Below are 14634 nucleotides of genomic sequence, written 5' to 3' on the forward strand. Positions count from 1 at the left end.
CAGCGAGAAAACTTTTGGATATTTAAGTTATGTACTTTATTTCCCTCAGGTCTTAATGAATGCATAGAAAGTAACTTATAATTGTTTTTAATATAATTATAATTTTAATTCATTTTTACAGTTCACCATTTCACATTGCATAAATTATGGTTTTTTATTGTACCTATGATGCATTTCATACACATTACATTACCTCCCCCCTCCATTATATTATTTTATATGTACTACACTGTTAATTTTATTATGCTATTACATTTTGCTATCCACCCCTACCATGCTATACCTCAATACCACTTCAATTTCATAGCTATATTTATATTCATACCAATGTATATTTTATATAGAATACCGATATCATATATATATATATATATATATATTTTTTTTTATATTCTTCTGCCATCATGCAGTCCTCTATCTGATATACACCAAATATAGTATATCTTTTAACCCCTTGGTCCTGCTCCCGGTATCCCCGCATCATATCCCGGCGGGCCCGGCGCCATAGTGAAGCCGGGACCCGCCGCTAATAGCGCGCGGAGCCGATCGCTGCGCCGCGCGCTATTAACCCTTTAGCCGAGCGCTCAGAGCTGAGCCACGCGGCTAAAAGTGAAAGTAAAAACTGCCGGTTAGCTCAGTGGGCTGTTCGGGATAGCCGCGGCGAAATCGCGGCATCCCGAACAGCTTGCAGGACAGCCGGAGGGTCCCTACCTGCCTCCTTGCTGTCCGATCGCCGAATGACTGCTCAGTGCCTGAGATCCAGGCATGAGCAGTCAAGTGGCAGAATCATCGATCACTGGTTTCCTATGAGAAACCAGTGATCAATGATAAAGATCAGTGTTTGCAGTGTTATAGGTCCCTATGGGAGCTATAACACTGCAAAAAAAAAAGTGAAAAAAAGTGAATAAAGATCATTTAACCCCCTCCCCTATTAAAAGTTTGAATCACCCCCCCTTTTCCCATAAAAAAAAAACACAGTGTAAATAAAAATAAACATATATGGTATCACCGCCTGCGGAAATGTCCGAATTATAAAAATATATCATTAATTAAACCGCTCGGTCAATGGCGTACGCACAAAAAAATTCCAAAGTCCAAAATAGTGCATTTTTGGTCACTTTTTATATCATTTAAAAATGAATAATAAGTCAATAAGTCCTATCAATGCAAAAATGGTACCGTTAATCATACCACCCCATACACGGAAAAATAAAAAAGTTATAGGGGTCAGAAGATGACAATTTTAAACGCATACATTTTCCTGCATGTAGTTATGATTTTTTCCAGAAGTACGACAAAAACAAACCTATATAAGTAGGGTATCATTTTAACCGTATGGACCTACAGAATAAAGATAAGGTGTCATTTTTACCGAATAATGTACTATGTAAAAACGGAAGCCCCCAAAAGTTATAAAATGGCGGGTTTTTTCTATTTTGTCGCACAATGATTTTTTTTCCGATTCACCGTAGAGTTTTGGGCAAAATGACTGACGTCATTACAAAGTAGAATTGGTGGCACAAAAAATAAGCAATCATATGGATTTTTAGGTGCAAAATTGAAAGAGTTATGATTTTTTTAAAGGCAAGGAGCAAAAAACGAAAATGCAAAAACGGAAAAACCTCGGTCCTTAAGGGGTTAATTTCCCTCCTCATTGAGTCACCAAACACGCACTTAACACTACACCCGCCTTTCCTGGATGCAGATATGCAAACTTTCCCCAGCATTTCTAACTATTCCATCTATCACTAGGCACTTTATGCTGCACCCGGCTTTCCTAGGTGCAGACACGCTCCTTCTAGCCATTCATTCATAAAATAACCTCCTTAGACGGCACCTGCCTTTACACAGACACGCAAACCAGCTGTCAATGAACGATGTGTACAGGACATACGCTCTCCATCTACATCTCCTTCCTATTGGCTGCCTGCATAGATGCGTCTGCCTCACTAGCAATGCGTCTATAGCAAAATATCCCCGCTGACCAGCAGAGCCTGAGCGTGCCGGTGTTTACTGCCGTGACGCACTGACAGTGCGAATCAAGCCCCAAGCCCCTATTCACATAACAGTGTATCAGTTCTTACACAGTGTTACTGTTTACTTGGGGTTTGTTTTTATCGTCCGTCATATAATATACATTATATTCCTCTCCCCAGTCTCTACAGTGGTTCAGTACAAGTATATTTCAGTATAATCATTCTGTTATGTAGATGATGACCTTTTACCTTTACACCATCCTCCATCTTGTATGATAATTATCCTGTCTATTTAAAGCCCACACGCCTCATGTTGTGTATGTACTACAGTCAATCTGATGAAGGGGTAGTTTCACCCCGAAACGCGTCATTGTTTTATTGCTGTACATCAAATAAAGTTGCTGCACTTCATGACCTTACCACTTCCTCTGGGATCCTGAGCACCTGCTGCTAAGGTCGTTTTTATCTTATATGTATCCAGTTTACCTATAGCACACCATCCGGTTGCACCTTGGACCTTTGGGCTGTACAGATCCACACCATCTTTACTAACCCCCTACGGGGTGATACGAATATTGCCTATATGCTCAAGGTGAGCGGCTAATTTATAGAGCCTGCAAGAACCCCCTCCCGCAAGGGAAAATCCCTTCCCCCTCTGTATCCAGGGTAACGCACGAGGCGCCATCCTATGGTCTTTTTCTTCTTTTTACTTTTCTACATTGAACATGGTGACAGATTCCAGCCCTGGAAAGCTGACTGGATACAGACAACATTCCCTGTCCTGTGTTTATAGAGGAAATTCCAGTGTCCGCCACTAAATCCAGTCACGTGTGCATCACCCATGAACCTGCGTGCCTGGGACCTATTATTATGTCCCACATTTATCCCAAAAGGGCTGGAACTTATTCCAACGGTGTAAATGACTGATACATCTGTACGCACAAGGCTTCCAGAATACTGCCATATAGAAAAATCGTATTTCTATACAGTGACATGAAATTAGTGATTTTTTTTTAAATTCATTTTGGGTCCAATTAGTTATAATTGGCCATCAGATTCAGGCTGTGTTCAAATGTAATGTTTAAAGGAAATCTGTCATCAGAATCACCTGCACTAAACCTGTTACACAGCCTTGTAGTGCGGGTGATCCTGATTAAAACGCTTCTTACCTGGTTAAAAATGGTTCAGCAGTTCTTCAGATATCTTTATTTTTAGTTTTCTGTTATTCCCTGGCTTGGGACTCAGTGGGAGGTGTTATCATCTCGGACTCGGCTCTACGTCATTCTAGCTGGGCGGAGCGGCCGCCCGGCTCATGAATATTCATGAACTTATCATCGTAGTCTAACTCCATTTTCTAGGTCACCTGGTGAGGGCCGCGCATGCGCTGCGTTCTGTACACCCGGAAGTGGCGTTTTCCCCTGGCTTAACTCGAGCTGCGGCCCAATACAAGTAAGAAGACGGGCTGCATGAGTAACACCCTCCGTCCCTCCCTTCCTCCCACCCCCGGCTTTTCACTCATGCAGCCCGTCTTCTTACTTGTATTGGGCCGCAGCTCAAGTTAAGCCGGGGGGAGAATGTCGCTTCTGGGTGTACGGAACGTGGCGCATGCGCGGCCCTCACCACGTGACTTAGAAAATGGAGTTAGACTACAATGATAAGTTCATGAATATTCATGAGCCGGGCGGCCGCTCCGCCCAGCTAGAATGACGTAGAGCCGAGTCCGAGCTGATGGGGACCTCCCACTGAGTCTCAAGCCAGGGAATAACAGAAAACTAAAAATAAAGATATCTGAAGAACCGCTGAACCATTTTTAACCAGGTAAGAAGCGTTTTAATCAGGATCACCCGCACTACAAGCCTGTGTAACAGGTTTAGTGCGGGTGATTCTGATGACAGATTTCCTTTAATTAGCGTTACCACATACCACCAGAATTTTACCAATATTTTTCCTAATTGCACTAAAAATAAGGCAATATTTCCATGACCCCTATCATTAATTTGCTGAGAATGCACTTCCAAACAGGGTAGTTAGTAAGAATGGGACCAAACAGGGTAATAAGAATGGGACCAAACAGGGTAGTAAGCTTTGGAGAACTTACAGTTGCATCTGCCAGGGACATAGCTATAGAGGTAGCAGTCGCATTGGGAACCTGGTGCCTAAGGGGGCCACAAAGCTTATCTGCCCTAATTGGCATATGGGGCCCTGTTGCAGATTTTGCATTTGGGCCCCAAAGCTACAAGCTACGCCTCTGGCATCTGCTGCGTATGCTTTGAGGTGCTCTGATGGCGTGAATGAACATTTGGCTTGACATGACTTTTTTGGGGATTTTTATTTATTACCTCCTTTATCTCTGCATATGCTTGCAGTCATTTTTGTGGTTTCAGAACTTCAACAATATTAAAACTTAATACTAAAACTTAAGTAAAAGTAATTTTGCGATGTGAATTATGACCTGTACTCATGGTACATGATGCCTGTGAGGTCTTAAGGATTTCTAAAAAATATTTGCCCTAGACCACCAAGGATCCTTACATTTATCTGTTCATTGTACAGATCACAATGATTCTGATTCTTTTTATATAACTGTTTATTTATTAAATTTTTGTCATTTTTCACATTAACAAAAGAAACAAGGTAGACGGGTCGGCTCATACTACAGAGTTTTAGAACAAAATTCCATTCCAAATTCCTGTGCAGCAGCGTCTCATTTGTGTCAATGAGATCCTGCTGCACAGTGCACACTATGGAATTCCTCCAATGAATATTTCCGGGCAGAATGTCCACAGTACCCTGTGCTAGACATAAATATTGTGTGGCTGTATATCTTGCTGCTTTATGGTTGATTATCTGGGTGCTGTAAAGAAAGAATTATTTGATGTTTTTTCTACATTGTCTGGCCAATATGAAACATTGTTCAGTAATTGTGCTGAAAGGTATTAGACTGAGACTTTATACAACTTTTGTGTGGGGTTTTTCTTCTTGTTGTGCACTCCCATGATGCCGTTTTTGTGGTGTTCTTTCAGAATTACAGTAGGGTCACACACAGCGCATCCGCAGCGTATTTGACACTGCAGATGCGCTGCCGGCAGTCGCAGAGCTTTCTGTCGCAGTAGGGAGCTTTCTCTGAAGTTGCTCTGTGACTGCTGGCAGCGCATCCACAGCGTCAAATACTATACGGATGCTCTGTGTGTGGCCCTACTCTTAATGTGTTTTAGTAGAGGCATTTTTCTATGACCTTTTATCATCTGCATTTTTGCACATCATGTGATTCATCATGTGATTCATTCATTCATGAAACTCTACTGAAGTCTTCTTCAGTAGGGGAGAAGTGAAGTCTTCTTCAGTAGGGGGGAAGACGGGATGCCAATTGGAAATACACATTGTGCTTATCTTGCCATTGTTTTCCTCCCATGGGAGCAAAAATGGCAAGATTTCCTGAAAAAAGCACTATACTGGGATTTTGGAAAACTGGCCCTGAGCCACACCACAAAAGGTTTGAAAATGTGGCAAAAGAGAAAAATGTAATGTGGGTCTGTGTTAAACTTTAACCAGTATGGCATTATGTTGGCCATCAACCAGCCCCCCCCCCCCCCACAAAAAAAAAGTTAAATAAAAAATTCCAGCTCGTGGCTTTGAAGGAAAGTTGGAGGGAAGGGATCCAAGGGTCTATGAGGCCTTTAGCCTTAGCGTTTAACTATAGTTTGTACTACATGGGATTTGGCTTTGTGGTAATTTGGTTTCCTAGCTCTTTCTCAGTATCTCCTGTCAGCTTCCTGGCTTTTGCAGGAACATGGCAGTGGCATTACTTCACCAAGCTGGCAATCACCGCAAGAACATTACAACTCAGTCCAGGCCCAAGTTTATGCATGTGTGATATTAAGTTTCCATTGCAAGTCTCAGAGCTCCAGTGGCAGATGTGTATACACCGTAAGGCTGAACATTGTGTGGAATGTCTGTATGCTTGACTTTTACTGCAGGGAACCATTATTGAGGATAAACAGGTTTCTCATCTTTGTTAATATCTTGGAATAGGAAGCGGCTATGTTTTTAGTCCTCGAGTCTGGAATGTAATCCAATCCTTAGTCGTATCATGGAAACAACTTAAAGCCTTATATTCATTATTCAAGCTACTGCCAGGGAAGAAGCCTAAAATAAGCAGTCAGGATTTTGGATCACTTCTAAAATAAACTAAAAATATCTGTTTCTGAAGAACCCGTGCACAAGCATGATAAAGGCAGCAATATGGCAGCTATGGTATTATTGTAGGTGGGGTAAAAGTCTAAGTGTAAATGTGATGTTACTGTCAGCATAGATTGTGGTATTTGTGTCATTGGGGTGTCTTGGTGCATGTGGATGGAGTACCATTGTGCCTGCGTATCAAGACATAATTATACAGGACTCAACAATGATATCGCACTTGATGAGTATATAGGATAAGGAAACTGTATAAATAAGGGACATAACTCAAACAAAACAGTTTATTACCTCAAAAACCCTTCTTCAGTCTGGGCCAGGGCTCGATAAATTTGTCAGGAATCTAGGATCCAGCAAAAATATGTTAGGAGCCAGGATGTCATTTAACATGACATCACACAACAGTATGTTTTGTGATTACTACTACTAACTAATGACCACACAACATATATGTATATATATATATATATATATATATATATATATATATAGTAAATTTGAGTAGCCGTATTAGTCCAGTGATGCAGATGCAAATCATAAAATGTTGCAGTATCTTGTAATAACCTTTTTTTTTATTGGACTAACAGCATTTTGTAGAGACAAGCTTTCGGGATTCCTCCCTTTATCAAGTCCAAAGCAAATCTAAGCTCAAAAGTAGAAGACACAGGTTACATCTCACAAATATGCAGGGGTTAAGACAACAGATGCGGAGAATTCACACTAAGATGGGCCATAAATTTTCCTGTTATGGGAAACATATCTGCACTAAGATGGAAGCCACCCACAACAACAAGACATATAACATTAGGGGACTATACTCCTGCACATCCCCAAATGTGGTCTACATGATACAATGCACCAAGTGTGACATGGGATGCTACATTGGTGAAACTGGCCGGAAACTCAGTGAAAGGATAAATCTACACAGACATTCCATCAACCGCCATAAAGAAAATGACCACTGCACCCCAGTTGGACACCATTTTACTCAAACGGGCCACTCCATACATGACCTTACAATCAAGATACTGAGAGGGAACTTCATAAACACACAAGAGAGAAAGACATTTGAAGCCAAAATGATACTGTTTTTTTGACTCGAAAAACAGGGGACTTAATGTGGATTTGAGCTTCTTATCTCATTATCAAAATTTCTTATAACCTGCACTGTTTTCTCTTTTGCATCTCACTATGTCCTGCTAATTCCCAGTCTCTCCCCTGCTCCCCCCTCCCTCCCCCTTTTTCTCATCCTTATCTATTTAGTCTATGTTCCTATAGCAGGATAATTTATGGCCCATCTTAGTGTGAATTCTTCACATCTATTGTCTTAACCCCTGCATATTTGTGAGATGTAACCCGTGTCTTCTACTTGTGAGCTTAGATTTGCTTTGGACTTGATAAAGGGAGGAATCCGGAAAGCTTGTCTCTACAAAATGCTGTTAGTCCAATAAAAAAGGTATTACAAGATACTGCAACATTTTATGATTTGCATATATATATATATATATATATATATATATATATATATATATATTAATAAAATAAATAAAACAATGAAGTGCTAACGGAAAATATTTGCATCATTATATAGGGTGGGCCATTTATATGGATACACCTTAATAAAATGGGAATGGTTGGTGATATTAACTTCCTGTTTGTGGCACATTAGTATATGTGAGGGGGGAAACTTTTCAAGATGGGTGGTGACCATGGCGGCCATTTTGAAGTTGGCCATTTTGAATCCATCTTTTTCAATAGGAAGAGGGTCATGTGACACATCAAACTTATTGGGAATTTCACAAGAAAAACAATGATGTGCTTGATTTTAATGTAACTGTCTTCTTTCATTAGTTATTTACAAGTTTCTGACAACTTATCAAATGTGTTCAATGTGCTGCCCATTGTGTTGGATTGTCAATGCAACCCTCTTCTCCCACTCTTCACACACTGATAGCAACACCGCAGGAGAAATGCTAGCACAGGCTTCCAGTATCCGTAGTTTTAGGTGCTGCACATCGCGTATCTTCACAGCATAGACAATTGCCTTCAGATGACGCCAAAGATAAAAGACTAAGCGGGTCAGATCGGGAGACCTTGGGGGCCATTCAACTGGTCCACTTCCCAGGAAACTGTTCATCTAGGAATGCTCGGAACTGACACCCATAATGTGGTGGTCACCATCTTGCTGGAAAAACTCAGGGAATGTGTCAGGTCCGAGCATTCCTAGATGAACAGTTTCCTGGAAAGTGGATTGGTCATCGGTGGCCAGTTCAATGACCCCCAAGGTCTCCCGATCTGATCCACTTTTATCTTTGGGGTCATCTGAAGGCAATTGTCTATGCTGTGAAGATACGAGACGTGCAGCACCTGAAACTACGGATACTGGAAGCCTGTGCTAGCATTTCTCCTGCGGTGTTGTTATCAAGAGTGGGAGAAGAGGGTTGCATTGACAATCCAACACAATGGGCAGCACATTGAATACATTTTATTAGATACATTTTATCAGAAACTTGTAAATAACTCATGAAAGAAGAAAGTTACGTTAAAACCAAGCACATCATTGTTTTCTTGTGAAATTCCCAATAAGTTTGATGTGTCACATGACCCTCTTCCTATTGAAAAAACTAAAGTTGGATTCAAAATGGCCAACTTTAAAATGGCCACCATGGTCACCACCCATCTTGAAAAGTTTCCCCCCTCACATATACTAATGTGCCACAAACAGGAAGTTAATATCACCAACCATTCCCATTTTATTAAGGTGTATCCATATAAAAAGTCCACCCTGTATATAAAAAATTACAAGCATACCATTGCTATCATTCTCGCTTATCCAGCACCAGAAATGTGATAAAAAAAAGTGTAAAGAAATAGTAAATCTGTCTACAAGTATGCAAAGGTAAAGGAACATCCCTCAGGCTTTCAAGCAAAAATGAAGAGACTGTCTAATTTCTCAGCATTTTTGGGCACACCATGATGTGCACTTCAGGATTTGGAAGGGAAATAAAAAAAAAACTGTCAAACACACAACAGTGAATGTGGGCTATTATCCCAATGGGATTATATAACTGATGAGTCTTCTCACCATCATCTACTCTCCCATTGTGTTCACAGTGTGGGTTTTGTATAGTGTAAAGGGCTACATCTTGGGGTGTTGCTGGCTAGATAATAATACAATATTTACGTCACCCCTATGTTGGAAAGTTCTGCAGTATTATTACTGCCTGATGAGACCAGGAAAAACGTAGTAATGCCTCCATCACAGTTCTTCAGATATGTCCTCTTCTTCTTTCTCATTCATACGCATAGCCTTGATATCAGGGAGAGAATGGTTTCTGGCTACATACACAAGGGCATACCATGCTTTGCTCTGGATCTTTCTAAATCTTGAAACAAAGTTTTCATTGGTTACTAAATAAAGTAAAGGATTGATGGCGCTGTTCATGGCAGCCAGTCCTCTGGTAACCTGATAGGATATATAGACATTCTTTAAACTTTGTGTGCATGTTCCCCTGAGCTGCCAAACTCTGGAAAGTAAATTGAGGTTCCGAAAAATATAGTAGGGGAAGAAGCAGACAGCGAACAGGGTCAGGATGATAAGCACTTGCTTGACACTTCTGCTCTTTAGGTTTGGGTCCACATTCTTGTTTCTTGTCAGCACAGTAAGTACCCGGATGTAACAAGTCATTATTATGAGGAACGGGATGACAAACCCTGTGATTGTGATGCTCAGTGTGTAGGGCGCATAGGATTCCAAGTGCTCATTTATTGTCGAGTCGTGGCAATAAGTGTCATTTTTCATGGCATTAGTATAGTACAGGTTAGGTAAGATCTGAACAACAACCAATATCCACATGACGAGACTTATATAAAATGAAGGGCGCAAGTTCTGTAAGTTGCCCATCATTTTCATTGGGTGTACTATTCCCAGGTAACGCTGGACACTGATGCAGGTGAGAAAGGCAATACTTGCATACATATTAATGTGGAAAAGTAGACGTGCAAGGCGACAGAATCCATAACCAAACATCCAAACGCCTTCACTGAGGTAGTAGGAGACAAATAAGGGCAATGTTCCCACATAGAGAAGGTCAGCAATGCCAAGGTTCAATACAAACACATTAATTGACGTCCATTTCTTCCAGTTCATGCAAAGGTTCCACAAGCCAAACCCATTGCCCAATAATCCAGACAGGAAGACAAGAAGGTAAATAGAAGATAAGTAGCGAAAAGTAAAACTCTTGTTGACATTACATTGTGAGGTGATATTAAATTTTCCTGCAGTTATAGGCGACTCAAAGAAGTCCTCTTCCATGATGGAGTGTAGAGGCTGCTCAGGATGGAGCAGACATGTAACTTCAGATGGAGACCTTAAGCAGTCAGCGTGGAGAGTGCAAAACGTTTCCTGGAGTGCAGCGACCTGATATCTCATAGCGAGAACAGCCCCACCCTTTACTAAACAAAGTTTTTTTCTAGCCACACTGCTGGCTGTCTCGTGCTGCTGTAAACACCTTGTAGATACTTTCAGTTTTGTCTTTCCATGTGGAGAATGCAGATACTTTTCTATCCTGAGATGTGAAGCAGCTTCTGCAAAGCACCTGCACCACGCTTGACATATCTGCTCGAATTAGACCGTGAGAAAAGAGTGAATGTGTGTATGACTGCACCTTGTAAGTGGTGAATGTGTGTATGACTGCACCTTGTAAGTGGTGAATGTGTGTATGAGTGTGCCTATGTAAGTGGTGAATGTGTGTATGACTGCATCTTGTGAGTGGTGAATGTGTGTATGACTGCACCTTGTAAGTGGTGAATGTGTGTATGAGTGTGCCTATGTAAGTGGTGAATGTATGTATGAGTGTGCCTATGTAAGTGGTGAATGTGTGTATGACTGCACCTTGTAAGTGGTGAATGTGTGTATGACTGCACCTTGTAAGTGGTGAATGTGTGTATGAGTGTGCCTATGTAAGTGGTGAATGTGTGTATGACTGCATCTTGTGAGTGGTGAATGTGTGTATGACTGCACCTTGTAAGTGGTGAATGTGTGTATGACTGCACCTTGTAAGTGGTGAATGTATGTATGAGTGTGCCTATGTAAGTGGTGAATGTGTGTATGACTGCACCTTGTAAGTGGTGAATGTGTGTATGACTGCACCTTGTAAGTGGTGAATGTATGTATGAGTGTGCCTATGTAAGTGGTGAATGTGTGTATGACTGCACCTTGTAAGTGGTGAATGTGTGTATGACTGCACCTTGTAAGTGGTGAATGTGTGTATGAGTGTGCCTATGTAAGTGGTGAATGTGTGTATGACTGCACCTTGTAAGTGGTGAATGTGTGTATGACTGCACCTTGTAAGTGGTGAATGTGTGTATGACTGCACCTTGTAAGTGGTGAATGTGTGTATGAGTGTGCCTATGTAAGTGGTGAATGTGTGTATGACTGCACCTTGTAAGTGGTGAATGTGTGTATGACTGCACCTTGTAAGTGGTGAATGTATGTATGAGTGTGCCTATGTAAGTGGTGAATGTGTGTATGACTGCACCTTGTAAGTGGTAAATGTGTGTGTGAGTGCGTCTATGTAAGTGGTGAGTGTGTGTATGACTGCATCTTGTGAGTGGTGAATGTGTGTGATTGCGCCTATGTAAGTGGTGAGTGTGTGTATGACTGCACCTTGTAAGTGGTGAATGTATGTATGAGTGTGCCTATGTAAGTGGTGAATGTGTGTATGACTGCACCTTGTAAGTGGTGAATGTATGTATGAGTGTGCCTATGTAAGTGGTGAATGTGTGTATGACTGCACCTTGTAAGTGGTGAATGTGTGTATGACTGCACCTTGTAAGTGGTGAATGTATGTATGAGTGTGCCTATGTAAGTGGTGAATGTGTGTATGACTGCACCTTGTAAGTGGTGAATGTGTGTATGACTGCACCTTGTAAGTGGTGAATGTGTGTATGAGTGTGCCTATGTAAGTGGTGAATGTGTGTATGACTGCACCTTGTAAGTGGTGAATGTGTGTATGACTGCACCTTGTAAGTGGTGAATGTGTGTATGACTGCACCTTGTAAGTGGTGAATGTGTGTATGAGTGTGCCTATGTAAGTGGTGAATGTGTGTATGACTGCACCTTGTAAGTGGTGAATGTGTGTATGACTGCACCTTGTAAGTGGTGAATGTATGTATGAGTGTGCCTATGTAAGTGGTGAATGTGTGTATGACTGCACCTTGTAAGTGGTAAATGTGTGTGTGAGTGCGTCTATGTAAGTGGTGAGTGTGTGTATGACTGCATCTTGTGAGTGGTGAATGTGTGTGATTGCGCCTATGTAAGTGGTGAGTGTGTGTATGACTGCACCTTGTAAGTGATAAATGTGTGTGTGAGAGCGTCTATGTAAGTGGTGAATGTGGGTATGACTGCATCTTGTAAGTGGTGGATGTGGGCATAAGTGTGTCTATGTAGTGTAAATGATGAACATGTATATGACTGTATCTGTAACAACGGGGCATCCTCTATGTCTAGAGAAAAGAAGGTTTCTACACCAGCACAGACAGGGATTCTTTACTGTAAGAGCAGTGACACTTTGGAACTCTCTGCCGGAGGAAGTGGTTATGATGAACTTAATAACAGAGTTCAAAAGGGGCCTGAATACATTTCTGGGGAGTAATAGCATTACAGGTTATGGATACTAGATTTATAGGGACAGAACGTTGATCCAGGGATTTATTCTGATGCCATATTGGGGTCGGGAGGAATTTTTCCCTCTGGTATGGGGCAATTGACATCGGCCTCATAAGAGTTGTTGACTTCCTCTAGTAGAGATATTGGTTGAACTTGATGGACATTTGTCTTTTTTTCAACCTAATGAACTATGTGGTGAATAAATGTATGAGTGGAATATGTGTGTATTAGCGTGTCTACATAAGTGGTGAGGGTGTGTATGTGTGTATTTAAGCAACTGGTGAATGTAACACAGGCAGTTGGAGTTCACCAGTAGTGTTGAGTGCCAATTTTCGAAATGCAAATTTTTACCAATAATATTGTCACTTTGCGATTTCGCGAATTTTTAGGATATAGCGCTATATATTCGACAATGATGTGTACTGTGTAAAAAAAAAATTGGTCATCCCTCCCTGGTTCCAGCTTGTGGTCCAAAGAAGGCTCCAATATTATTTACTGTGAGATTCAGTGTGTAGCACGAATATTTCGTATATGCGAAAATGCTAAAAATTTGCGAATATTGGCACTTCCAAAGGACACCGATTCCTCCTTTTCTTTTAGCTTGTGGGCCAATGAGAAGGATGCAAATACAGTTGTCAGAGGTTAGCAACATCCCAAGCAACCAATAGGAAAGTTGCCCACCCCATCACTATATAATCGCGCATGCGCACTATATGAATTTCTTTACGAATTTTGCATGAAAAAAAAGTGAACAAACATAGCGAATATGACAATTTCGCAAACATAGGACGAATATTCATCCATATATTGACGAATATATCGCAAATTTGAATATTGCCCTTGGCGCTCATCACTATTCACCAGCGCACAGCGTGTACCACTGCTTACCAGTACTGTGCTGTGCGTGAGGCTCCTCTGCCTTCAGACCTCAATTTCACATCCTGCAACGGTCCTGGTGTGTCCCAAAGGGGCAGCACGTGTGCATTGCACCCCCTATATGAGAGCAGTCCTCTTTTCCTCTGGTGCCTGAGCAATATTGTAGTTTCTCCTAGTGATGGAGTCTGTTCCCTTGTTCCTGTCTTGAATACCTATGTCTGACGAGTATGATATTCTGACCCTGCTTCTTCCTCATCCCTTGTACCTGCTTGATTCTCCTGTACATGACCTAAATTGACAATCACACCATTTTTTTTGCTGACCAGCTCTGTTGTTCTAACAGCTCAGCTATATTACCAGGTCTTTTCTTATTCATCAGACTCTGTTGCTGTGCTAATACCATCAAAATGAAAGAAGAGATCTGATTGGTTGCTATGGGCAACTCAGCAATGTTTCCTCTGGACAGGTTTTGATGACTCTCCCTATTAGACACTGTACTGCATTCCATTTGGGCAGGAAACGATTCTACTTGTAAATACATAGGTCATATATACTTGGCACTACCTTTTCTCCCATCCAACAGAACTAGACAGCTTTATTTCTAATGAGACAGAGAACTTTCCAGCCCTATGTATTTAGGATAATTGTGAGGAGCGGTAGGTATCTACTCCACTTAATTGTAGGGGTATTTTTGGGGGAAATCATAAATGGTCTAATAAGTAAAGGTCGCATGTCCATAAGACTCTTCCCTTTCCTCTAGTTCCTATACACCCTCCCCTTTTTCCCGCTCCTGACCTGTAGGCACTCATCACTGATCTGGTCTGCATCTCTAGTTTTGGGAAATGCACCCGATGTTTTTATGACTATTTGTAAGCTGGTGGCCTTGAGACCGATCAGTTTTAGTTTTTCTTTTAATAT

The 14634-nt window shown here is 41.3% G+C and overlaps 1 protein-coding gene across 1 annotated transcript; it reads right to left on the reverse strand.

The window, feature by feature from the left end:
- Positions 1-9295: 9295 nt before the first annotated feature.
- LOC130297027 (P2Y purinoceptor 1-like) lies at positions 9296-10485 on the reverse strand. Its single transcript, XM_056549188.1, has one exon. It carries the CDS (start codon positions 10483-10485, stop codon positions 9430-9432), a length of 1056 nt encoding a protein of 351 aa, XP_056405163.1. The 3' UTR covers positions 9296-9429.
- Between the last annotated feature and the right edge of the window lie 4149 nt (positions 10486-14634).

This window comes from Hyla sarda, chromosome 12 (assembly GCF_029499605.1).
Source record: "Hyla sarda isolate aHylSar1 chromosome 12, aHylSar1.hap1, whole genome shotgun sequence".
NCBI classification, from domain to species: domain Eukaryota; kingdom Metazoa; phylum Chordata; class Amphibia; order Anura; family Hylidae; genus Hyla; species Hyla sarda.